Raw genomic sequence first — 24,925 nt, forward strand, 5'->3', positions numbered from 1 at the left:
TATGACATTATTACAGGGTCTGACAAAATCGCTTTCACGGTTTCACCAATACTGGTTCAAGCATAAATCATGCACAAACACTGGTCCAAAGTGCGGAAACAGAAGGCAAGGAAACGCCACAAAATGAGCTTAAGCAGCAGATTGGCAAAAGAACACAGCAAAATAGGAGAACAATACAATTCTTTGCTCCTAGGAGGTAATTTTCACAAACGAACAGAACTCATCAAATGTTAAGTAAGCTGTAAGCCCCAAAATTTGCTCACCGATATGACCGAAACTGCAAAAATGTCTTATTACAGTTTTAAGACCTAGAAAATAACCTTCAGCTCCGTGATGGAAACAAGACGCTGAACCAGCTTCTCTCACAGTTTCGCCTATTCAGCGGACTTGACGATGAAGTTCTGGCGGCTGATGGGATTCATGACGACCGGTGGTCCAGCGGTCCGAGGCCAGGCCTGGAACTTGGTGTCGGTGGCTAGCCACCACTCCTTCTCAGAAACAGTCTTTGGAATGCTACCTGTTTACAAAAAAAATAATGCAGCTTTAGATACAGACAAGAGGTTAAGCACAGGCATTTCCATAAGAGGACAGTCACCTCCAAATGCCTTCTTGTCCGAAACAAATGTGTCACACAGGTAAGCAATGGCAAATGATCCAACCAGGGAACCGGCAATGTATCCAGCCGTCATTGTTGCTGCACAACCATGAAATGGAACAAATTCATCAAGACTGATAAATACTCCCAAGTGTTACAGAAAGTTTCTCATTTGAACAAAAGATTGAATAACATGGCAGGCTAAATAGAAAATAAGTCCCCCACTAATTGCAGAAACCATTGCCTCACCCTATAACATCAGATTCACATGAACGCAACTATACAGATAAACAAGATAAACTCCAGAACAGAGAAACTCAATCAATATCAAAAAAGGAAGAGAGCTGAAGTGGAAATATTCGGTGCAGGCAGTTATCTGTGACGCAGAAATATGCGGATGAATGTCTAGTCATAAGCTCACATTATTAGTGCTAAATCTACTACTTGCCCTCGTAAAACATGTGACGTTATGTATCTTCCTATTGCTATTTACCGCAATGATCATAAAGCTCATAACAAATTAGTGAATGTAGATGGAGAAGTCCGAAATGAAAGAACAAACTGTACCTCAAGGGTTTGGGTTCGAGTAGCAGGTTGATCCAAGGAAGGGATGGTTGGGCAAAATTTCTAACGAAAAATTACCAGTATTTTCAACCCGCAGTGCATACTCACCAACAAATCTGGCCGTTCTAACTCGATTCAACCGAGCGAGCCATTTTCACTAGATCTAGCCAATTCACACAGGGCGCGCAGACGAGAGATAGCAGAAAAATCAAAACCAGAACGGAGAAGGTAGGGAGGTAGGGGGCAGGAGGCGGTGGTCGAACCTTGCCGCGCCGGACCACCGATCGCCGTGCTCGCGTCGTCGTCGGAGGAGGACGAGAAGCCCTAGACGAGGGAAGGCCGAGGGGAAGTGGGGAACGAGACGAGGGGGAGGCGGAGCGACGCGATGCGGAGTTCACGGCGTAATATGGGCCGGCCCATTTCGGCCCAATATGGGCTGCGATGCGGATGTAACTGTATGCCGTCCGATGGGATGATTTTTTTTTTAAAAAAGTACACTGGAGGTACCTCGTCTTGTTACCGAATTACAAAATCGTCTGTCACCAAAAAAAAACCAGATATATTAGGGCTGTGTTCGGCACCCTTTTCCGGCCCCTCTTCCTCGTTTTCCACGCGCAGGCTTTTCAAACTGCTAAACAATATGTTTTTTTTTGCAAAAATTTTCAAAGTTTCTATACGAAAGTTACTTAAAAATCAAATGTAATCCATTTTTTTAAAAAAAATAGCTAATACTTAATTAATCACACGCTAATGGACCGCTCCGTTTTCCACGCATACTGTTCCGGTTGGGAACATACAATGGCGAACACAGCCTAGTTCCCTTAACATACAAAACCGGTCATCATAGGTTCTTGGGCGGTTTTATCCCTGATTTTATCCGACGTGGTAGCTGAGACAGCGTGGAACCCACGTGGGTCCCACATGTCAGCGACTACTCCCTTTCCTCTCTCTTGGCAACCGGCGGCGGATGAGGAATGGGGCTGGGCTAACGATGGGCGGGGAGAGGAGCGGAGGTGGAGATGGACGTGGCGGCGGCGGCGCCACCGACAACGGCTTCTCTCTTGCCCTCGTCTCGCTCTCCGTCGACTCCAGCGCCCGTGCATCCCCCTCTCCCGCCGCAGTGATTGGCTGAGGGGTGCTCCACCCTCCGCTGCTACCAGCCCTCGCAAGGCTGCTTTGGCGAGGCTATGACACCATCATTGCGTTGGCGGCGTGGTCGATTTGGAAAGAACACAACAACATAGTGTTCAACCAGAAGGTCAGGAGCTAGACAGCTAGGGGAATGGCCGAGGAAATGATGCTTTGGCGTTTGGCCAACCTCGCGGTGCTAGGCTCCCTTAGAGCAACTTCAATAGAATGGTTAAATGGCTGGCCAAGCTAAATTTTAGCAAATATGAGAAAAAAATATCCTCCAATAGCCTCTCCATCTGGTTAGCCAAGCCATCCGAATGGCCAAATTGCACCTCTCACTGGTCAAACTTGGAGAGTTTCTCTGCCTGGCTATTCGTGGGCCCCACCACTCCCCCCACCCCATCTCTCTCTCCCGGCTAGAGCGAGAAGGCGTCGATGGCGCCGCTCGTGAATGGTGACGGCACGAAGGAGAGAGGCACTGGAGCCAGCCGCGACCGCAATCGTCGTCCGCGCTGTCCCCAGCCGCGACCACCGTCGCCGTCCACACCGTCTCCTGAGCCGGCCGCAACAGCCGTCGCCGTCCACGCCGGTCGCTGAGCCAGCTGCGACCGCCGACGTCGTCTGCGCCATCCCTAGCCGCCGCCATCCGCTTCCGTCCCCGCGTGGATTTGACCGGGCGGCGTGGATTCGGGAGAGGAGGAGTGAGAGAAAGAGGAAGAAGAATGGGTACAGAGGCTGACGCATAGGTCCCGCTGTCATAGACTCAAAGTAGATAGGATGGATGGATGGAGAGGCTATTGGAGTAAACAACGAATTTGATTTGACAAATGAAATGGAGAGTTGGCCAAATATATATTTGGAGAGTCGAATTTAGAGAGAGTGTTGAAGATGCTCTTAGATCACAGGTTTCGTGGCTAGATTAGGCTTTAGCTCCTTTCTTCGGTTCTCCTATCCCCTGTTGCTCTTTGTTTTTCGATGTAAAGAACTGTTTTTCTCCGGTTAATAAAAAATACGCATCTACCGTATTCCCCCAAAAAAGCATTACGCAACACTGCGATAGTGCGACGTTGATTCGGTTTTACATATAAACCCCTAATTTTTTTACAAATTGGCCCTACCTTAGATGGCGATGCGTTTCCCGTCAGCCCTGTCACGCCGCCGCCGGTCGCCGAACGGCGGCCGCAGCTGCGCGGGCAGCGGCGGAGGCGGAGGCGGAGGCGAAATTTTCTCTACTGCTCGCTTACAATCTCAGTAGTGTCAGTAGTGTGATAGAGCAAGAGGAAATCGACGCAAAAATCAGATGGAAGTGTGATAGATCGTCGGTGGTGTGGGGAGGAGGAGAAGATGACCGGAGAGGAAGGTGGTTGGTGGTGTGAGCTTGCTGCGGCGGCGGAGGCCACTCGCTTCAAGGTTCGCTCCTTTCTCTCTCATATACAAATTTGTGCTTGTGTTTATTTGCGCAAGCACTAGGAGGAGTGCGATCTGTTAGTGCCTAATTTAATTTCAGTCCCTTTCATCAGTTCCATCGTTGTTGATTGCTCGTAAAATATTCTCCGTTCCATTCTTACTAATCAAATTGACCGGACAAAATATGGTGTTTTAGGTGACTGGCATAAATTTGACCTGCTAAAATTTTATTGTCTGAAGATTATTGTGATAATTTTGACTGCATACTGGAGCGTGTGCCAGCTAGCCCCCCAAGTCAAATCAGTCTCAAGCTTCATTCCACTCGTATCTGGACTGCTGCCCAAAACCCATTGGTGCATCTACTTTTGAGTTCACATGAAAATCCATTGGTGCATCTACTTTGAGTTCACATGGTTCACATGGTGATTACAAGTTCATGTCTGATAATCTTATGTGCTTTCTGATGTTGACTAATCGGCTTTGGCTCTGTAGAAAGTAATGAAGGTAGAAACACATAAACGTGGGAATCCTTCGTCTTACTTTTTGAGAAGAAAATTCTGGTTTAGGAAGAGTTACCTCATGTAGACGTCTTTCTCTCTGCTCATGTAAATTCATGTAAATCGCTTTCAATACTAGATCAGAAAATTCATGTAAATTGCTTTCAATACCTGCACAAATTTCTTGTAGACGTGTTTCTCTCTGCTTCGTTCCTTCTTTATCATCTCTAGAATCCTGGCTCACTATGCAAAATCCCATCTTGACCACTTGCTCCTGAGTCCTGATAGAGCTTGGCTTGGTATGGAGATTCTGATTTCTGCTGTGGCAGGTGAACTTATCAGCCGGTTCATCTCTTCGCTACAACAATATTACAGCAACCACACAAGCGAGGAAGATGATCGTACAAGGTTGCAGCGGATCTTGCTCAGGATGCACTCTGTTGTTGAGGAGGCAGAAGGACGCCACATCACAAACCAGGGGATGCTCCTACAGCTAAGGGGACTTATCGAGGGATTCTACCATGGTTACCACATTCTCGACAAGGTCACCTTCCAACCCCCTGAAGAAGAGAGCATCAAAGATGAGGTGATTCACGAGATAAATTCATCTGCCTTGATTACTTCGAATTCGGCCAAGCGGTTTCGTTTTGCTGATGCTCTAAGGAAACACACACCAATTTCCTTTGCTAGCAGGAGCACAACAAACCTGAAAGGTGTTGTTGAAGATTTAGAAACTAAGATCGCGGATATGAGAGAGTTTGTCATGCTCCTAGGCAGCTACCCTCGCCTACCTCGCCAGCCTTACAGTACATATCTGTTCATGGATAAGTGTATGTTTGGTCGCCGTGTTGAGAAAGAGAAAGTCATCGACTTCTTGCTTTGCAGTGATCTTCCTGATACATATGTCAGCATTCTTCCAATTATTGGTCCACACAGAATTGGAAAGAAAACTCTTGTGCAGCATGCTTGCCAGGATGACAGGGTGAAGAGCTGCTTCTCCCATATATTTTTCTTTAAAGAAGATGATCTGAAGATGGGAGAGCTGTTGCTTAACTCCAAGGCTTCTCCAGGGAAGTATTTGTTTGTTATTGAGTTCATTTGTGATGTGAATGAGGCAGCATGGACCAAATTCCAATCATATTTGCAGAATATGCCCAGTACTGAAATTAAGGTTGTAATCATTGGTAGAACAGAGGATGTTACTAAGTTTGGGACAACCCAACCCATCAGGATGAAGAGGCTGTCTGAAGAAGAGTACTGGTACTACTTCAAGGCACTTTCTTTTGGAAGCATGAATCCTGATGAGCATCCAAAGCTAGCATCTCTGGGCATGCAGTTAGCTACTGAGATGAATGGATCATTTCTTGGTGCAAATATACTAGGTGAACTCTTAAGAGCTAATCCTAACACTCAATTATGGCAGAGTATCTTATTAAGCTTAAGAGGGTTTGTACAAAAGAACTTGTGTTGCTTTGGTGTACACCCTGAAGATCTTCTTGAAAGAAATACCCCTGTTGATTTCACCAGGATGGCCTTTCTTGGTGCTCAAGTTCATGGTTGCCTGGTTTATGATCTTAGGGTCGCTGGCCCTGCACAAAGTCAGCTACCAAAACTAACGTCAAGAGAAGTGTTATTGGGAGGTAATATTCCCGTCGAACAGAAGTTTGATGTGCTGGTATGGAAATCTCGCATTCCACCATACTGTGATTACATAGCTACTTTTGAGAAACAGAAACCACGGCGCGTGGTTGGGAAGAGGAATACCATCTACCACTGAGAAAACACAAGCTCAAATCTTAATTTGGGGGAGAACTCTACAAATTAAGAAATTATATCGTCGGTAATGTAATTTAAAAGGCTTGCTCTGACTACTATTGGAATAATTTGTACAGTTCAGATCAATGTAGCACTTGTGTCTCTACTGTAGGTTAAAATGTGTATATTTTTATTAAGAAAAACTCTGTTGTATCTGTTCCTATTAGTTTGGATATGTGAAATTCAGTCAGTTACAGTTGTTACCCTGACTTGTATTTGCATGTATGACGGAAACCTTTTGTAAAGAAACTACTTCATGTTTCTGACTATGTGACCTATGTATGAACAATTTAATTTACACAATATCTGTTTGGGCATAGTTAGTTTCAGTCCCTTTCATCAATTCCATCATGGTCAGAGCCTGCCTTGCTTGACTTTCTAAATTCCAATTACCCTAATGGTGCATTTCTTTATAGACCTCTGTTTAGATAATTTCTTCCTGATTTTCTCTTGCAAATCACAAAGGATATGTTCATCTCTGCAGTTGCAAGTGATCTTTCAGCCATTTCATCTCCTTTTGGATCCAGAAATTTGAGAAGCGGCACACAACAGTGGAGGGGAAGGAATCTTGATAGGCTGAACAGCATCCTTCTAAAGATCCACACCATCGTTGAGGTCTCATGGCAGATCACAACCTGAGGAATGATCCTCCAGTTTTGGCGCCTATGGTAGGTACGTTATTTGATTAGTATTTTTTTGGCACGTCAAGTTGCAGACTGTTGGTGAGGAGGTAGTACTTGAAGATCATTCTCAAAACGCCTCTGTTTATGGTCAGAACAATAAGCTATGAAGAAAAAAAATTTTGTTTTAGGTGTAAAAAAAGATAGGGAAGCAAATTAGTGCTGATAGCTTTCCTAGGTTATATAGGCTGTATGTACCTTTCACCAATTATCCACCTTTACTGTAGTTATTCAGACAGTTCAGGGCATAGAGGCATGAGTAGCTACTGTAGCTAACAGATGTTTCTTTTTTAAAAAAAAAGAAGAAGAGAAAATAATGATGTATATGCTCTTACTAGTCTGAACATGTAAATGCAGTCAGTCACTATTGCTATTAGTACTATGAACATTACGTATACCTTTTGAAAAGAAACTACTCCCTCCGTTTCACAATGTAAGACTTTCTAGCATTACCCACATTCATTTAGATGTTAATAAATCTAGACATGTATGTGTTTAGATTCATTAACATATATATATGTATGTGAGCAATGCTACAAAGTCTTACATCGTGAAACGGAGGAAGTACTTTATGCTTCTGACTGTTGTGTCCTCATATGACCAATTCAATGCACCAATATATCTGTTATATATTTTGCCGGGTCGGCCGAAAGATTCGGTCAACCAATTTCATGAAGAAAGGAAGGGTACATTACAATTAAAGAGCTTACAACGACTGTTAAATAGTGCCTAACTAATTTCAATCACTTTCATCGTAGTCCCAGCAGCTGCCTTGCTTGACTTTCCAACTTCCTAACACCTTAATAGTAGTATTTCGTAACAAACTTCTGCTTACACAATTTCCTCCAGGGTTAGGCTCACAATGGACATGCTCATCTCTGCAGTTGCAAGTGATCTTGTGAGCCGGTTCATCTCCTACCTGGTCCATAAATCTGAGAAGCAGCACACGACAACAGAGCAGGACCTGGAGAGGCTGAAGAGTGTTCTCCTAAGGATCTACACCATAGTTGAGGAGGCGGAGGCACGACAAATCAGGAACAGAGGAATGATCCTTCAACTCAAGGGTCTCATGGAAGGTATGTTTCTTGGGTATTATGTTCTTGACTCCTTCCAGTTCCAGTGTGTTGAAGAGGAGGGTGTAGATGAAGATCACCAGGTCAGTTGCAAGCGCCTTCGGTTCAGTACCTGCACAAGGAGCACTTCATTGTTATCACTCGGTACAGAGAACACACCTGTGCTTAAGAATGTTATTGAAAGTTTGGAGACCAAAATTTGTGATGTGAGGGAGCTTGTTGTGCTGCTAGCCAGTTGCCCTCGTCTTCCTCAGCAACCCTATTGCACATATCTGTTCATGGAAAAGAGTTTGTTTGGTCGCCATGTCGAGAAAGAGCAAGTAATCGACTTTATACTACATGATGATCAGAACCTGGCTGTCCTTCCTATCATTGGGCCTCACAGAATTGGGAAGAGAACCCTTGTCCATCATGCTTGTCAAGATGAACGGGTTCGTGGTCGCTTCCTGAATATTGTTTTCTTCCATGGTGATGATCTTGGAAACATTTCATTAATGCCTTCAACGAAATACTTGTGCATAGTTGAGTTCAGTTGGGATGTCGATGCGGAAGCATGGAAGATCTTTCGATCATCTATGAAGAAGGCAGCTATAAGTGGCAGTAAAGTCATTATCATAGGAAGAACAGATGAGATTGCCAAGTGGGGAACAACACCAGCAATCAGGTTGAACAGATTGTCACCAGAAATGTACTGGTACTACTTCAAGGCACTTTCTTTTGGAAGCATGAACCCTGACGACCATCCAAAGCTGGCTTCTCTAGGAATGCAACTGGCAACAGAACTACAGGGATCATTTCTTGGTGCAAACATACTTGGCCACATACTAAGGGGTAATCCAAGTGCTGAAATCTGGAGTGGGTTCTTGATGAGCTTAAGGAGGATGTCACGAAAGCGCTTATCCATCTTCGAGGAGCATCCTCCTGAGAAGAACCACCCTTCTCATACAGCTGAAGTAGCGTTCATGAATTATCGAGGTTGTATGTTGTATGATCTTAGGGAGGCTGGCCATTTCCAGAGTGATATTCCCAGATTAACACCAGCAGGAGTAGAGCTAGAAGGCAAAATTCCTTGTGATTTGGGGTTTGATGTGCTGGTATGGAGATCTCAAATCCCGCCATTCTGCAACTACATAGCTACATTTTTGCAGCCAAAGCCCCGGCGCATTGTCAGAAGGAACAAGAATCCCCTGGCAGTTAGTATTACTTATCAATCATGATCTTGTATGAAGGACATATGCCCTCCAATTTCTGGTCGATCTGATCAGAATTCGGATGGTCAAGATCGATTGGGATGGTAAAGAATCTATATGCATAACAATCACAGTAACCTGTAACTTGTTCCAGATACTAGTGTACCTGTACATCCGCTTCTTCTTCTTTTTTCTTTTCTTTTTTTCTTTTTTTTTTTGCTGGTTTGGATGTGTGTAGTTTAAGGTAGTAAGGAATTGATGTGGGTTTTAAAAAATAACAATTATTTCCTCGTTTCTTTTGCCCCATGTTCTATCATTTAATTACTTCTTGTGAAAGGGCATGTAGCCTAGTGGTTGCAGTGACCTAAGTAGCACATAAGATCCTGAGTATGTTGGGTCCAATTTCTCTTTCTTGTTAACTTCTTAGCCTTATTTTCTTACATGGAGGAAATTGGAATGACCTGCATGGCTGCATGTTTAGCTTGCGGGTTGCTGTTGGATTTGTGAAAATTTTGAATGAGAATTCGCCGTCGTCTTGCTCAGAACGGAGCATATAATATTATAGAGTAATTTAGTGAGTAAGCGTCATTCATATTATTACAGTTAGCATATATTCATTGGTGTCGTGTTTCATATTGTTGTGAACTCGAATACGATGCTAATTCTGCGAAATTTGAGGGCCGTGAAATAGATTAATATGCTTGTAGCTGACCTGTAAACCTGCTACTTAATCTGTTGTACTTGTAAAATGCTCTACATTTGGGATCATCTTAAAAATTCTTAATCGACTAACCACATTACTGCACCCTACATAGGTGTTCACATCGCTGTAGTTTTGATAATGACTGTCGATTGGCTATCTCGATGTGTAAAAAAGGAAAGCCACAGAAGTGTACAACACACAAATGTTGATTATTATTATTATTATTATTATTATTATTATTATTATTATCTTTTTAAACATAATAATAGAGATGTTCTTACCAACCTGGTTGCAAGCACTAGCAGCCTGTGCCCTCTTCTCAGCTTCCTAGGGAGCATCATTGACAAATCACACCCTTCTGATGACTTCTCGCTACAAAATAAACAAACCTAATATAGAACATAACATATATCTTAGTATTACAAATCTACAAATCTGGATAGAACATATTTTTTTTTATAGTAACACAGTACAAATGCAGACGCTCACAACACGTGCACTCTCATTCCTATAAACACACGCACACCCTACTTCTATGAGCACCTCCGAAAGACTAGACCAACGTATATTGAGGTTAACGAAGTCACCACGGACACCTCATTGTTCTAACATTGAAAGAATAATTAGCCATAAATGCTAGTTCCACCAATAAGAATCTAACTTGTTGAGTTACGGTCACTTCGCTGGATATATCATATATCAAATGTTACCTCACATATTACACCACATATTAGATTTGTTTAATTCAGAAGAGAGGGAGTAAGAAACAACGACAAAAGGTATCCAACTTGTTAAGCTTCATCTTTGTTTGTACTCCATATATAAAAATAGCCGCAGAAATCACCTGAGATGTGTAGGCCTCGTGTTCTCCACGCGCTCCTCGACTTGGCGCCTCGACGAGCACGAGCATGGCTGCCACCAACGGCGATGCCGAGCTCACCGTGGCGGAGGAGGCAAAGGAGGAGGAGGAAGCCACCGACGACGGCAGCGGCGGAGTGAGCTCCCAGTGGCTGCGCGCCGCGGTGCTGGGCGCCAGCGACGGCCTCGTCTCCACCGCGGCGCTCATGCTCGGCATCGGCGCGGCGCGCCCCGCCGACGCGCGCGCCGTCCTCCTGTCCGGGCTGGCCGGCCTCGTCGCCGGCGCCTGCAGCATGGCCATCGGCGAGTACGTCTCCGTCCACGTGCAACTCGACGTCGAGCTCGCCGACCTCGAACGCCGGCGCCGCCGCGGCGGCCCGGCTCCGGCTGGCCTGGGACTGCACGCGGCGGCGGCGGCGGTGTCGCGCCCCGGCCAGGCCGCGGCCGCCTCGGCGCTGTCCTTCGCCGCCGGCGCCGCGCTCCCGCTGCTCGCGGCGTGGTTCGTCGCCGGCGCCTACAGGGTGAGGGTGGTGGTGGTCGTCGCGACGGCGAGCCTCGCGCTGGCGGCGTTCGGCGCGGCAGGGGCGCGGCTGGGCCGGGCTCCCGGTGGCCGGGCCGGGCTTAGGGCCGTGGTCGGAGGGTTGCTGGCTATGGCCGCCACCTATGGCGTCATGAAGCTCTTCAGAACACATGGCGTTTGATGAAGCTGAATCATGATTAAGTTGACATGATGTAAAATTATCCAAATGCATAGAGACACGGTTTTTTTTTTTAAAAAAAAAAGCTTCGGCTAAACATGGTGAGACTTACCGATTAGTGATGCAACATGCGTTCTTGCATTTCACAGGTAAAAATTGCTTCTGCATAAGAAGACCAGATATGAACTGGTTACCAAGTTTGTCCATGGATCTGAATGCTCCCCAATAAACAGAGGAAGATTGCAAATTCATACATTTTCCACTGTTCCACACCATAATCTCATTTCTTGCCAGAAAAAAAGGAAACGTCAGACTGTACCAGAATGGAAACAACGAAATTCTACTGAACCAACATGGTTGAACTGAACCATTTGATTGCATCTCACTGCCTGCATGCGCTGCAGATAATCATTTCAGCTTTACAAAATCCCACAGCCTCAGATCATCTCAGAGCAGCTGCATGGATGGATATATATGTCATCCCGTAAATATATATAGAGTTGGTAACATCCTAGTAGCTACTAGCTTGCTTAAGGTATAGATAGTCAGCTAACGCGCGCTACATATATAATATATACAAAACGAAAACTTTCGTCATCATACTATATATGCTAAGGTTCTCCATCTGTGAGCTTCTCTCCTAGATTGGTGCCGCTGACCTGTGTTTTGCCGCGATTCAGTATCGATTCTTTAACCTCCCTGTATTTCTTCAGCTCCTCAAGGGCGTCAGTTGCCGTCACCGGTGTAGAACTTGATGCGATGCTGCCATGTTCCTCAGTCACGACCTTCTGAACTGACGAAGGTTCTTGAGGAACCACAGCAGCTGCATCTGACTGTAGGCCTTCTCTGAGGCTTGGTGCAGTCTTCAGCAGATGCACAAGAGCACCAATGGCTGCAGCTGGAGACCTTGTGGACGAGCCACCAGCATCTTGGTTCTTCTGTTCCTCCCTGTCTGAGATATCAGCCCTGGAAAATTGAGGAGGTTCCAGTTTTGCTTATACGAAGACTTATATAGACCCCAAAAGGTAATTGAAAAATCAGACAAGCAGTAAATCCACAATATAGACTCTTTCACTACCAAATTTCTTTGAGCATGTACTGGCCATTATGCTCTTCTTTAAAAAAGATAACACCATCTTGCTCATTGCTAAGCCTTATAATAGCTGGATATAATGGGATACAATCAAATATGTAATTTGATAAATTTATTCCTAACATTAGTAGGCTAGCACAGGAATATTGAAGTATCTGGTTCAAGAGGTAAGCTATGATGACCTGTTTTAGATTGTTCAGTTAGAATAAGTTGCAATTTCTGGAACATTGTAGATAAATAGTTATAAAAAAAAGCTAAAAGTAGTTAATAGACACAGATTGTCCTGTACAGGGTAAATGGAGGGTGGGCTAAGATAATTATTACATGATAAAAGGATAATTTGTGCAGTGACATTATAAAGTAACAGGCTAGAGATTGTCAGCTCCTCAGTTGAAGCTATATCAGTTTAGTAGAATTAAGACCGTAAGCTGCAAATAAGTTAGGTGCAGGAAACAAGTAGAGGATTTTAAGACAACTGACCTTCATTTTGAATATTTGATTTATATCTACAAAATCATCTCAGTTCCATGCCTAAATATTAAAATTGATGTATATTTCTATCAATTATCTTTCCTAAAAAAACCACTCTGGTTTGGGTTCCAGTTCATAGTTTGCACTGTACATTGAAATCTAGCCTGTAATGCAATTCATATTCTTATATTAATTTTTCAATGTAAATTACTATTCTCATTAGTCACCAGAACATACACGTGAACAGGAAAAATATAAAATTAAGCAAATGTCGGAAATAAGAAACTAAGGAATAACATAAATTAATGAATAGTAGTTCAAGAGTACAATAAAGGAAGAAACATTATATTGCCAATTAGTACGAGAAATAGATTTTTTTTTTCTGGTTCAGGTAACATTGAGACAAGAAATTATGTGACTATTGAGCATCTAATCTAGAATCTTGAAGCAAGCATAGTGCCTCTTCAGTTCTCATTAAGAAGAGCCCACTTTGAATTAATGAACAAATTTTTAACTATAATCAAATGCAACAATAAGGTTCACAGGCCTTAATGAGCATTACAAAAATATAGCATAACCGTCTTTAATTTGAAGAAAACTACATAGAACACATTTCTGCATTGCCTGAAATTAAATAACCCTTTCTTGGAGCATGTGCATATTAAGGGCATCATTCTGGAAATACTCAGGTGTCAGGCATAGTCTCACAAACTACATACTATTTCAATTAGGTGACTAGGAAAGAATACCTGTTAAGCTGATCAATTATGGTGTCTCTATCTTCCCATGCAAAAACCAATTCATGTTCATCCAGTTCATCCATAATAAAAAGTTTACTTGATGTCCGAGTCAATTTCAGTCCATGAAAGTATCCCAAATCATATTTACTGTAAGATAATACCTAGGGCAGAAAGCAGAACAAGAAAATCATCAGCCAAAAATCAGATCCAATTATCCTAGGGTAGGAATCTCATAATAAAATTATTGTTATTGGCTCATTGCAAATTTCACATGTTGCTTGAACAAATAACAGATATCAATTACCTTTTGCAAGGCCATGTCCTTTTCAAATTCACCCAACCTGACTAGATCCTTCCTTACATTTGAGTTATGATCAGGGGAATGTGCCAGGTTGTCATTGTGAGATGAGAACTGGTGCTTACCCTTCGAACATGGAGAAGGAGGCAACCCGCTACCTCCTCCTCCGCCTGACTTCAATGTGGGAATAGTAACTGGTGCGCTCTCATATCGGAACAAAGGGTTTTTAGGGTAGTTAGCTGAAGGGGATTGGGATGGTGATGGTGACAATGGTGGTGATGGATAGCATTCTTCAAATGGTGTATATTTCTTCTGCCCAGAGGATGATGCATTTTGTGGATGTGAGCATGTTTTTAGAGAAACATGCAGAGGAACGCCTAGCTGTGGGCTTCCACGGGATTGTGCCTTAGTGGGAGAAGGAGATGGCGACGCTGACGTTCCAGCTCCATGCTCAATACTCCAACTGTGCCTCCTGGTCATTGCAGCACATGCAGGTGCAATGCCAGCTGAAGGGAGGGAATTGAATTTCTTTAGAAAGTCAGTTGTGGGGCTCCCAACGTAATCCGTTATGATCTCTGGTGGCATTGGTGATGTAGGTTCTGAAGCTGCCACCACCTCCAACACTGGCACATAAGAAACTGACAAGCTCAATCGGCCAAACAGAGTTTCAATTGGAGCAAATGCATAGTGTTTCATCTCTGCATCCTCTGCCCGGGTGAATGGCTCAACAAATGAAGATATCTTGTGTGACAGGTTGAGAGGACGGATTCTCCCAGATGAGTTCAGTTCCCTGAAGAGACTGTATGCTGGCAAGAGCCTGACGAGCAGATGCAATGACCGGAGTAACACTGTCGATCCCTGGTAGGTAGCCCTGTACAAGCTATGATCCTCAGCCGAGCTGTTCCTAGACTTCCTGCCATTGTTCTTGCTGCCATTACCATTGCCACCGCCAGACTTGCGAGCTTCATACTGTATCACCCACCTCTCTATTATCTTCCCACTCCCAGCAGCTGTGTTGCTGGTGCTGTCCCGGCATAAGAGGACAATGTCAATGACCAACGGCTCAAGGTTGCTCTGCCGCCACAGGTCAAAGTTCTCGAGCGCAGCCGGGCAGTCCCGGAGCGCAAGGTTGAACCACCGGTCGCGTGGCTGGCTCCCGGACAGCGGCGAGGACGGTGGCGAGGGCAGCGTGAAGTTGCGCGACGACTCGTACGGAGAGCGCGACTCCAGTATGATGTGGAGGCTCTTGGCGAAAAACTCGGTGATCACTTGCTCCACCATGGGTGGCTCCGCGGCAGCAGCCATGGTATCAAACACCTAGTGTGGGTGCATCTGGGTTCAGCTAATTTTGCTTTCTTTGGGAAAAAAAAAACTATGCTATTAATTCGAGCTGCGTCTCCAATCTTCGCCACGCCGGTGGCGGAGGGAGAAGAAGAACGAGTAATACCTTATCCGGAGCCAATCTCGCGGTTGCCGTCGCGTGGTGAGATCGGGGAACTCGTAGACTTGCGCCCACACTCAGCGAGGAGGAGGATCCGATTCCGAACCACTTATCTAGTTCGCACCGCTCGTCCCCCTCCCAATCTCCTCCTCTCCTCCATCAATCCACTCAGCACAGGATTCCGCTCCACCCCAACCCAACACCAACGCCGCCCCTCCCCCACCCCCCGAAGATCCCCTCCGCCTCCGCGCGCCCCCCTCCTCCCTCCCTCCACGCGGCCGCGGCGATGCTGCCCTTCACTTGGGGGAGGCAAGCCCTAGGTCGCGAAGCTAGAGCGGGCGAGCTGGAACGGGCGCGGGAGCAGCGCCGCCGGCGAGGAGGAGGGCGGGGCGGCGGAGACGGCGGAGGAGCTCCGGCGAGAGGGGGGGAGGAGGAAGGAAGGAGAGGGGCTTGTGCGCCCTTGCGCAGTTGCGCGCACACGGTGGGGGGGGGAGGAGGAGGAGGAGGAGGGGATCGGATGTGGGCCGTTGGATCTGGCTTGGACGGTGGATAGATGGGTGGTGCACACGTCTGACTTTTTCTCGGGTTTTTACACTGATTTGATCTTGGAGTTCAAACCGCCTAAACCACTATAAACCCTCGATTATTTTTTTCTTGAAGCGTAAAACCTTTGATTATAAGTAAGCCCATTTGAACTAGAGGGAAAAACTAAACTTGATTTTTGATGTTTAGGATAAAATCCGGTTAAGGTTTCAATTTTTGACCAAGTCTTGTAGTATGGATATACAAAATACAGCGTAAACTGACAAAACTGATGAAAGATCTAGTACATTATTGGACTACATCTAAACAGAAGGTAATGATAGATTGATCAATGTTGATATGTCATGTCTCAATTAAATCAAGAGGAAAGTGCACGAGGTGGTCTCTAAAATTGTGTGGGTGTGTCACCGAGGTCCTTTTAACTTTCGAAATGAATTTTTGGATCCCTCAACTTGTCTCGGGTGTCATATAGATCCAAACAGGTTTCAACCCGCTCCATGTGCTGACGTGGCATGTCATGATGGCGCCTACGTGTCAGTAGAACACATATGCCTGCACATATAGAAAAAAATTAAGAATATAATTTTTCTCCTCTCTTTTTTCATTTATTTTTTCAAAATTAAAAACATCATTTTCTCCCCTCCCCCCGCTCCCCTCTCTTTTTAAATTTAATTATCTCCTATATGACTGACATGTGAATCTCGCTGACATGTAAGCGTTATCGTGGCATGCCACGTTATCTTATGGAGCAGGTTGGAATCCGTTTGTCCTATATGATACACATGACAAGTTTGAGGACCCAAAAATTTTTAAGAGTTTAGGAATATAAATGACACATTCATGCAAGTTCAGGGAGTACGAAGGAATGAGGAGCTAGTCTTACAGAAATAGAGCCTTTTTCATATTCTATTAGACTTAGAAACCTGGCCCAAGCAAGAGAAAATATAACCAATTTTCGATAGTCGTCGGCCAAATTAACATTTGTCTCTGATCAGACCGGCCAATAAAGCACAATTAGATCATCTAATATCCAATAGGACCGTAACATGAATAGTGGTCTTGCCGATCTTTACACAGCGGCTACGATCTTTCCTAAGTTCAAAATAAATTTATTTTGAATTTAATCTCGTGCCAATTTTTATCGTCAATACTGAGCTAAAAATATATATAGTCTTCTTGCGTTTAGCTTGTTCATTTGCTGGTGCAGGTACCACTAACCAATGGTTCCCTGGCAGGGACTTGAACAAAGCATGACGTGTTGCCAAGGATCATCCTAGCGGAGTAGATACCACGATAATATTCAGTACTCCCCCTCCGTTCCAAAATATAAACATTTTTAGCATAATGACAAGTTAAATATTTTCAACTTTAACTATTAATAGAAAAAATATAAATCATGTAAAATTGATATTTAACATTAAACAACCTATCATAATATGTAACTCATTTTATTTAAAAATCTTATTTTATAGATATTGTTGGTTAAAGTAGCATTTCGGAGACATATCAGAATCTAAAAATGCTTATAATTTGGTACAAATGGAGTATATATACATATGTTTGATGTTTCCTCGTAGATTGTTACCGGGTTACTTTACAGCCCTGTTTATTATTGTCGGTGGCTAATGATATATGAGAATAAGTTGTGTTGGTTTTGTGATTTCACTTGTACTTGCATCTGCACAAGCCCTTTTGTTAGGTGCGTGTTTACCTTTGCTACCACTAAACACTGATCCTATCAAGATGCATGTACCTTCAGTGCATGCCATCAAAGGTTACCATATATATGCCAATATATTCAACGAGTTACGAGTATAACAAGAGAAATACGTTGCTGTGTATATCCATTCATAGATATAGAAGCCGGATTTATGTCCATTATCTAAAAAACAAGAGAAATACATGTTACAATTCTGATCCGAGTTCAAGCCAGATTCTGAAAGTTGTTCTGGTCATTGGCAACAGCGACCGAGTTGATTATTTTCTGAATCTGATGGATACAACTTTGAATTTCACGGAAGCGAGCACATTGGTTAACAATGACTCGCAACACGAGCATATATAACACAATTTGTACAGAACATGAATGAAAATTATCCAAATTGATGTGAGACAGACGGGTGCTTCTCGAGTTTACATCAAGACATCACACAATATGCATGATAGACAAAAAGGGTAAAAATCCATGGTAAAAACTGTGGTCGTGCACATGCTTAGTAAACACATTCCTTCATAATGCAATGATATCTCATGTTTTTCAGTTCTTGAAAATTCTAAAATAAAGGTTGATGCCTCGATCACGGTAGCCACTAAACATCAAGAAACAGAGCAACACAAATTCATATTGATCCACCCGATACAAGTCAATATCCTCTTCGATAGCGAACCCAAAACAAATACTCCCTCTGTTTCAAAATGTTTGACACCGTTGACTTTTTAGTACGTGTTTGACCATTCGTTTTATTTAAAAAAATTTAAGTAATTATTTATTTTTTTTCATATCATTTGATTCATTGTTCATGTACACATATAGTTTTACATATTTCACAAATTTTTTGAATAAGACGAACGGTCAAACATGTGCTAAAAAGTCAACGGTGTCAAACATTTTGAAACGGAGGGAGTATTAATTACCAAGGTTCCATTACGTACTTAATAAGCTAACTAATGAGTAAAACCATAATTAACATAGCCCAATACATGTAGAAATGGACAAGCTACATGGTGTCCGGTGCACCGGGTAGCTCCATGTAGGAACGGGGCGCCATATTTCATTAACATAAGTATATTCAAGCATAACTTCCCGTGTAATAACATGATCCAGTCACTTCAATGTCATACGCAAGGAAGCATAAATACACACACTAACACATAAGGCCCAGCTACTTAATTAGTCATACCAGCATTCTAGAACCAGTTGATCAAAAATTAACTAGTTTAAAAGGAAACCACTAAACATCAGCATTCTATCACCAGTTCACAAGGAGTCCATTAGACATCACAGCTCCTCAATTCTATCACCAGTTCACAAGAATTAATGCACCATACCGTTGAGGAAGAAGAGGGATGCCAGATCACAAATCGAGTCACTTATCAAGGAATTTGAAAGGTATTGTTGAGGCAGGCATGGACAAACTTCAGATCTTACTTGCAGAATATGACAGGTACTGGAATTTAAGGCTATAATAATCATAAGTAGAACAGAAGATATCGCTAAGTTTGGGACATATGCCAACTCATCAGGATGAAGTCTGAACTCCGAAGAAGAGTACTGGTACTAGTGTTGTAAGCCTGGCCTGTCTCCTCTCATGCTCCCACGGCGACATGCTCTAGGCTGGTGTCTTCTGATTCCTGTTTTGATGGTAGAGAGCATTATATCAATGTTTCAAAGAACAAAAAGAATGCAATCTACAATATTTATTCACATAGTAATTAACTCCATAGGAGATCACAACTAGATTGGTTTAATGCTTAAATTAGGGGCGTTTTGATTTTATATCAAAATGTGAGCTGCCAAATGACTTTCTTTTAAACCGGAAAATTAATTACTCATGATCCAAGATATTCGAAACGATTGATACAAACTGGACTATCAACCAGTAGTACAGGTTCAGACTGCACCGAGCAAACAGACCCAATTAAGCTGAGCTAACACATGAGCAACTCTATTACATTCTCTAGGCATATGGCTAATAACCTGAAAATTGATAAAGTTCGACGCCAACAAATGTTTCAGTTCCAGTGCTAAGCAGCCACAGATGAAGAGATCATAATCTATAGAAATCGCTGCTTGTTAATTTTACCATTGCCGCATCGGTTTCCAGATAAACTATATATACATGTTTTTGTTCCAGCCAAATCATTGGCTATATATGTCCAAGTTAAATTTTGTAACCATCCAAAACATTTCTATTACCCTACATGAATTTGGCACCTAATTGATAGCTTGTAATAACCAAATATATGAACAACTCTACGCTACTAAAAACCAAAATGGCACTTAATACATTGGGCTTGCCAGAAACAGCCCGTACATACTAGTGAACTTTGTGAACGTACATGAAAGTAAAATTCATCTTGCCAAGAACAGGTTGAGCGTGTATAGAAATCAAAATCATCTTGCAAGCGATGAACAAATTACGAGTGTTAATTACCTTTTGCAGCGTGCGTGGACAGCGAGACAGTAGCCGAAGAATCCAGCCATGGCGACAGCAGCGAGCCAGAAGAAGAGCACCTCAATGTCGACTGATCCCACGAGCGCGCCAAGAATCGCGCCCAGAACATGCCATGCGACATAGCAAATGGGCACCCAGCAGAACAAGGCGTTGAAGGACACCAGCGACAGAGGGAGCGCCACGAATGCAGTCCACTGGAAGGAGACGAAGCATGTCTCCACCGAGAGCTCCTCGAGCACGGAGGAGATCCTTCCGCCGCCGCCGCCGCCGGCGTTGGAGAAGAAGACGAGCCACGCCATCCGCCCGACGGTGACCAGAGACACCAAGCCGAACATGAACGCGGCGTAGAACACATTGACCTCGCGGTTGCGCTCCTGCTCTTGGCTGATCAACGGAGGCATCGCAGCAACAGCACTGGGACACTCCTCGATGCCACGGCGCATCCGGTACTCCGCGACGGCGTAGCCGACCATCCCGGCGACGTAGAAGGTGTCGAGGTACACGATCGAGACGCCGGTGATGGAACCAACCAGCTGGGTGGAGGCGGCGGCCACCAAGGCGACATAGGAAACGCGGAAGAAGACAACAATTACACCTAGAACCTCTGACAGGGAGATGATCCAGAATATCCCGTACGAGCACGCGAGAATCGACCATGTCCAGATGAGCGATGTTGGCTTGTCGGCGGCGGCACGCCACAGCAGAAATGGGACGATCACCGCGTAGAGGAAAGAAACCATGGCCATGGCGAAGAAGACGAAGTTTGGAAGGCCGCAGGTGTAGTGGTAGGGGTGGTTGGGAGGGAGGAGGGCTATCCGCTCCCTCCGAGAGAGAGGGGGAGCTGGTTTCTCGCTCTCGGTTGATAGGACCTTCTCCTTCACCTCTCCGGCGGTGTCTCCGAGGATCTCCATGGCGGGGATGTCAGCGTCAACTGTCTTGCGGACGACGTCTTCTTCGACGCCGTCGATGTCCATGTCGGTGGGTGTGTCATCCGCTAGGCTCATCTCGTCGTCGATTCCCATGTCGGCGGGGGTCGGCCTGCCCTGCTCGCTCCCACTGACGATCGAGAGGCGAGCTTGGATTAGGGTTTGGATGGCGATATGCGGCGGCGGCGGCGGAGGCGGCGGCGACGGGAAGGAAGTAGCTGGGGGCGGCGCTGTTTCATCGACGGTGTTTAATCGATTTTGCTAATTGCCATTATTAGGCAGATTTTAAGTAAAAAAAAAAAAAAGGCCGAGCGGCCCAGCCTCCCGAGTTCACATTCTCATGGGCCAAAAGCCCAAAAAACGTGGAGCCCAATTCAGCCCATCTAGAAACACCACGTGCCTAAAGTCCTCGTCTTCCCCCAAATTTCCACTCGCAAAAGTCGCAACTCGCAACCCTAATCATCCAATTCCCACACGGACTCTGCTACCATCGGAGTCAGATCCATTCCTCCTCCCATTCTCGATCGCGAGGAGGAGGAGACCCCGCCCGCCAGCCACCCCGGATCCGTCGATCGCCATGTGGGTACTCCTCCTCCGCGCCTTCTTCTCTGCCTCCTCTTCGCTCGAGCAGCTTCTCGATCTCGTTGCGCGCTGTTTCTTGCCATCCGTGTGAATGTATATCTGTCTGTGTTGTCTATCTCGGGGTAGGTTCGATTTTTGCTTGTTGGTACGAGCTACACTGAGATAGCTGTAGATCTGGGTTTCTTACTAGGATTTTAGCGAGGTCGGGCATGGCCTATTTGGTCTGTGGAGCTGGTTGGCTACGCCTTAAATCGAGAAATGGCAAGAGGGAAAAATGCGTTGCTTGGTTATGGTAGAATGGGTCATGTTCTTGCTTGGTTAGACATGAATGAGATTGCGGAGCATATAGATTTCCAGTTCTTGGTTTATGGTAGACGCAATGATGCTTAGTTTCTCTTTGGAAATTGGAAGCTGGTATTTTGCTAGTGTAGATGTGCTGTTCAACTTGCTCCGATCACATTTACAGAGTGGCATGCTCCAATCACATTTGCTTAACGATGATGCATTGCGATGCATACCCTGTATGCTTGTGTGAAATCTTGATGCGAGGCGCTCTATTTGACTAAAGGATTAAGAAGCTTTTGTCTTAAACTTCATCTTATATTTAGTTGGGAGGGTCTTAGTTTCTTTTCTTTCAACCGCATAACACCTGCTGTGCGTTCAATCCTTGGAGACTGATCGAAGAATGCTGTTCCAAAGTTCTAGAGATAGTCAGGAGATAAGAACTAATCTGGAATGAGACAAAATGCAACACTCCGTTTACTAGCCATCTGACTCTGAGATGGCACTGTATTATATCCATCTGCATCTCATTGTGAGGCATTATTTGTAAAGTTCAGATTAGCTTTAATTGGTAGCTGGGGGGTTCATTTTAAATCTGCATCTCCTGTTTGCTTTTGGCATGCCCCGTAGAGATCCTCCAGTTTGGAGTATCAACCTGCTTACCAGCTAATGTGGAATTCTCTGAAATTACAAAGTCTGAATTGAAATGCTATTTATACCAGAAAGATCTAATGTTCTCAAAATGTTATGCAAATGTCTGTTTTTAACCTTAAGTTCTCAACTTCTATGGTTTTCTAATGTTGTTTTACCTTAGGGCGGATGAAGAACCTGTTGATCCAAAGAAGTACCTTGAGGAGCGCTGCAAGCCCCAGTGTGTAAAGCCACTCTATGAGTATGAGGTGCGTCTGTGCTTGCTAATTTTCTTCTTTGGGGCTTTATTATCATGAGTTTCTTTTGGGCAGTGGGCACATGCTTCACTTGATGGAAGTGTTCATTATGGCATCACTATTTGCTGTATGGTTGATTAAGTTTAGCTCATGTAAGTTGGCAGGACTATAGAAAAGCTTTTATCTGATGCAATGCTCAACAGTAATGACATTGTGATAGTGTAACTGACCAAGCTTAAACATGGATTACTTCTTTGCTTCCATTTATCTTAAAAAAATACCCAAGCTATGGGGACAAAAATGTTTTTCATCACTTCTCAATGGGAATTGGGAACACATGACTTCTAAGACAATTCAAAGGTTTCCCCCATATATGCAACACCACATTGGATAACATAGTAACATTAGACTTATCCTTGGTGGGAACAGCCGAGGAGGCTTTACTGTTCTTTACATTGATCCGCATACCATTTTCTGGTCAAATGTTCTAATATTTATGTAAGTTTAATAAGTAGACTGTAGGTTCTTAAAATTTACAATATTTTTTTTTTGCGATTTCGACATTAGTGATGTCCAAACATAACTCTTATAGGTTTAACTGAATGTCACGATTCACAAATACCCTTATGATGTACAAGCTTAAAACCAGATATATGTTCAATTTTCTTTGATATTGTGTTGTAGTAATCTTCTATGCTAAATTTCGAGTTGCCAGCCATCATGATGTTCCCTTTCACCCTAGGCTCATAATTTCGCGACGACTTAGCAATGATATGCGCTATGATGAATTCAACGCTTAAATCCTAATGGTGTTTGTATGGTTTGCAGAAGTGCGTCAAGAGAGTGGAGAAGGATGATACTGGGCATAAACACTGCACTGGGCAATATTTCGACTATTGGTCATGCATTGACAAATGTGTAAGTATCTGCATGTGTGTGTGCAATATCGCATATCTGGAACCAAACAAATGATTTATGGAGAAGCTCTGCATATATAAGCTAGGTTAATAACATATTTTCTGTGGGGTGCATCTGCAGGTAGCACCGAAACTCCTTGAGAAGCTCAAATGATGACCGGCTGCTACTTTTGGATCAGTGACTTGTTCTATTTGCGTAACCTTGTTCGCACTTGAAACTGAATGAGTTAATTGTGTCTATTGTGACTGTTTGGGTTTCATGACTTGTAATAAAAGCCACCATTTCCCATATCAAAGCATGTGGATTTATTCGGTCTGAGCATTGTGGACATGGATCGTCATTTCTGTTTTGGCATGTAATCGACCAGCATCGATAAAAGAAAGAAAACTGTTCCAAGCATTTCTTAAACCTTTTCAAACCAGAATCATTCTGATGCCGGAAACAAGAACAATATCAGAATATTGGAAGTAGTAAGTAGAAACATGCTTTCTATAGTTCGGGAAAATGGAAACAGAAATTACATTAGATACGTCCCCACTCAAACGTGTCACTATATATTAATATATCTGACCTAGTGACTATATACAGTTGGCATAAACGCTATATGAATACAGCCGGGGAAGTCATAGTGGAAGAGAATACATTCAACAAAATCTAATCACTCAACAAAAAAAAGTCCGAACACAGCCTCCGGCTGCTGAAGTAACCCAGCTAGTAAGTAAAGATCAACAAACTTTGTATAAGTAAAGATCAATTAACAAAATCGTGCATATTGTACTCTGCTTTACTGCTCAAGTAACACAGCTCAACCCATTGACTCATCTTGATGTTCAATGCATTCCACCCGGACCAGCCAGTATATTCCACATGTCCTCAATGCATTGACTCACCCTGTTCTTCAATGCATTCCACCCAGTTTGAAACATAGTGCAACAGCCAGTGCAGAAACTCTGTAATGCTACCTTCACTGTATTTGTGAATGGAGTCCAGTTGTCGGTCTTCCACTGTATGAAGCTATTCCACTTGCCTTGAAGCTTTTCCGGGACAGCCCGAAGCCAATTCCAAATATCAACACAAAAGTTCCTGAGCTTGTTGGGGCCTATGTAACGACAGACCACCACAATGCTGGTAAAGACCAAGTTGGTTGCTGTCATTTCCTGCATGCACACATTAGAAATACTAGGATAAATACATTTATATATGACCCTTAATTTTGTTCCAAGTAAAATTTTCACCCCAAACATTAGAAAAATGGCAGTGACTCTACATGCCACACATTTCTCCCATCATTCTATCGCATAATACAGTGAAGGGATGTGAGGAGTAAAGATATGTTAAGCACATGATGTGCGGGAAAA

The 24,925-nt window shown here is 43.8% G+C and overlaps 5 protein-coding genes and 1 long non-coding RNA gene across 13 annotated transcripts; 3 read left to right on the forward strand and 3 right to left on the reverse strand.

Annotated features, from left to right (window-relative positions):
* Window positions 1-115: 115 nt before the first annotated feature.
* Window positions 116-1,565, reverse strand: LOC127754589 (uncharacterized). The gene is made up of 3 exons (XM_052280165.1): window positions 1,423-1,565; window positions 596-694; window positions 116-517 (listed from the first exon to the last, which is right to left on the reverse strand). The coding sequence occupies exons 2-3, from the start codon at window positions 687-689 to the stop codon at window positions 375-377; spliced, it is 237 nt and encodes a 78-aa protein (XP_052136125.1). The 5' UTR covers window positions 690-694; window positions 1,423-1,565; the 3' UTR covers window positions 116-374.
* A 1,861-nt stretch (window positions 1,566-3,426) lies between these two features.
* LOC127754394 (uncharacterized) lies at window positions 3,427-9,852 on the forward strand. 5 transcript variants are annotated; one of them, XR_008012819.1, is made up of 3 exons: window positions 3,713-6,034; window positions 6,494-6,677; window positions 7,574-7,701. XR_008012819.1 is itself a non-coding variant. In XM_052279904.1 (2 exons), exon 2 carries the CDS (start codon window positions 4,625-4,627, stop codon window positions 5,969-5,971), a length of 1,347 nt encoding a protein of 448 aa, XP_052135864.1. In that variant the 5' UTR covers window positions 3,427-3,700; window positions 4,524-4,624; the 3' UTR covers window positions 5,972-6,479. The 5 variants fall into 5 exon arrangements, 2 of the variants coding, with proteins under 2 accessions (XP_052135864.1, XP_052135863.1); XR_008012817.1 differs by having other exon boundaries at window positions 6,494-6,681; window positions 7,574-7,696; XR_008012818.1 differs by having other exon boundaries at window positions 6,494-6,681; window positions 7,539-7,656.
* Window positions 9,853-10,563: 711 nt separating this feature from the next.
* LOC127754625 (vacuolar iron transporter homolog 4) lies at window positions 10,564-11,214 on the forward strand. Its single transcript, XM_052280199.1, has one exon. The coding sequence runs from the start codon at window positions 10,564-10,566 to the stop codon at window positions 11,212-11,214; it is 651 nt and encodes a 216-aa protein (XP_052136159.1).
* A 223-nt stretch (window positions 11,215-11,437) lies between these two features.
* On the reverse strand, window positions 11,438-15,721 carry LOC127754392 (autophagy-related protein 13b). 3 transcript variants are annotated; one of them, XM_052279899.1, is made up of 4 exons: window positions 15,261-15,721; window positions 13,820-15,130; window positions 13,525-13,676; window positions 11,438-12,177 (listed from the first exon to the last, which is right to left on the reverse strand). In XM_052279899.1, exons 2-4 carry the CDS (start codon window positions 15,116-15,118, stop codon window positions 11,823-11,825), a joined length of 1,806 nt encoding a protein of 601 aa, XP_052135859.1. In that variant the 5' UTR covers window positions 15,119-15,130; window positions 15,261-15,721; the 3' UTR covers window positions 11,438-11,822. The 3 variants fall into 3 exon arrangements, with proteins under 3 accessions (XP_052135859.1, XP_052135861.1, XP_052135860.1); XM_052279901.1 differs by having other exon boundaries at window positions 13,820-15,145; XM_052279900.1 differs by having other exon boundaries at window positions 13,820-15,168.
* Window positions 15,722-18,871: 3,150 nt separating this feature from the next.
* On the reverse strand, window positions 18,872-21,097 carry LOC127755582 (uncharacterized). Of its 2 annotated transcripts, XM_052281261.1 has the most exons (2): window positions 19,952-21,097; window positions 18,872-19,148 (listed from the first exon to the last, which is right to left on the reverse strand). In XM_052281261.1, exons 1-2 carry the CDS (start codon window positions 20,992-20,994, stop codon window positions 19,127-19,129), a joined length of 1,065 nt encoding a protein of 354 aa, XP_052137221.1. In that variant the 5' UTR covers window positions 20,995-21,097; the 3' UTR covers window positions 18,872-19,126. The 2 variants fall into 2 exon arrangements, with proteins under 2 accessions (XP_052137221.1, XP_052137222.1); XM_052281262.1 differs by lacking the exon at window positions 18,872-19,148 and having other exon boundaries at window positions 19,948-21,097.
* A 214-nt stretch (window positions 21,098-21,311) lies between these two features.
* Window positions 21,312-23,540, forward strand: LOC127753763 (uncharacterized). The gene is made up of 3 exons (XR_008012694.1): window positions 21,312-21,481; window positions 22,577-22,661; window positions 23,478-23,540. It is a non-coding gene; the product is annotated as an uncharacterized LOC127753763 (long non-coding RNA).
* The last annotated feature ends 1,385 nt before the right edge of the window (window positions 23,541-24,925 follow it).

Source organism: Oryza glaberrima, chromosome 11 (genome assembly GCF_000147395.1).
Source record: "Oryza glaberrima chromosome 11, OglaRS2, whole genome shotgun sequence".
In the NCBI taxonomy this organism is placed as follows: Eukaryota; Viridiplantae; Streptophyta; class Magnoliopsida; order Poales; family Poaceae; genus Oryza; species Oryza glaberrima.

Excerpts from the sequence above, each read along its gene's own strand:
- LOC127754589 (XM_052280165.1), bottom strand. The coding sequence starts at position 689 with ATGACGGCTGGATACATTGCCGGTTCCCTGGTTGGATCATTTGCCATT. Across the intron at positions 518-595 it reads GGACAAGAAGGCATTTGGAG|GTAGCATTCCAAAGACTGTT; the intron begins GTGACTGTCCTC and ends TTTTGTAAACAG.
- LOC127754394 (XM_052279903.1), top strand. The coding sequence starts at position 6,630 with ATGGCAGATCACAACCTGAGGAATGATCCTCCAGTTTTGGCGCCTATG. Across the intron at positions 6,682-7,573 it reads AGTTTTGGCGCCTATGGTAG|TTGCAAGTGATCTTGTGAGC; the intron begins GTACGTTATTTG and ends TCATCTCTGCAG.
- LOC127754625 (XM_052280199.1), top strand. The coding sequence starts at position 10,564 with ATGGCTGCCACCAACGGCGATGCCGAGCTCACCGTGGCGGAGGAGGCA.
- LOC127754392 (XM_052279899.1), bottom strand. The coding sequence starts at position 15,118 with ATGGCTGCTGCCGCGGAGCCACCCATGGTGGAGCAAGTGATCACCGAG. Across the intron at positions 13,677-13,819 it reads AGGACATGGCCTTGCAAAAG|GTATTATCTTACAGTAAATA; the intron begins GTAATTGATATC and ends TTTCTGCCCTAG. Across the intron at positions 12,178-13,524 it reads ATAATTGATCAGCTTAACAG|GGCTGATATCTCAGACAGGG; the intron begins GTATTCTTTCCT and ends TCAATTTTCCAG.
- LOC127755582 (XM_052281261.1), bottom strand. The coding sequence starts at position 20,994 with ATGGGAATCGACGACGAGATGAGCCTAGCGGATGACACACCCACCGAC. Across the intron at positions 19,149-19,951 it reads GTCCACGCACGCTGCAAAAG|GAATCAGAAGACACCAGCCT; the intron begins GTAATTAACACT and ends CCATCAAAACAG.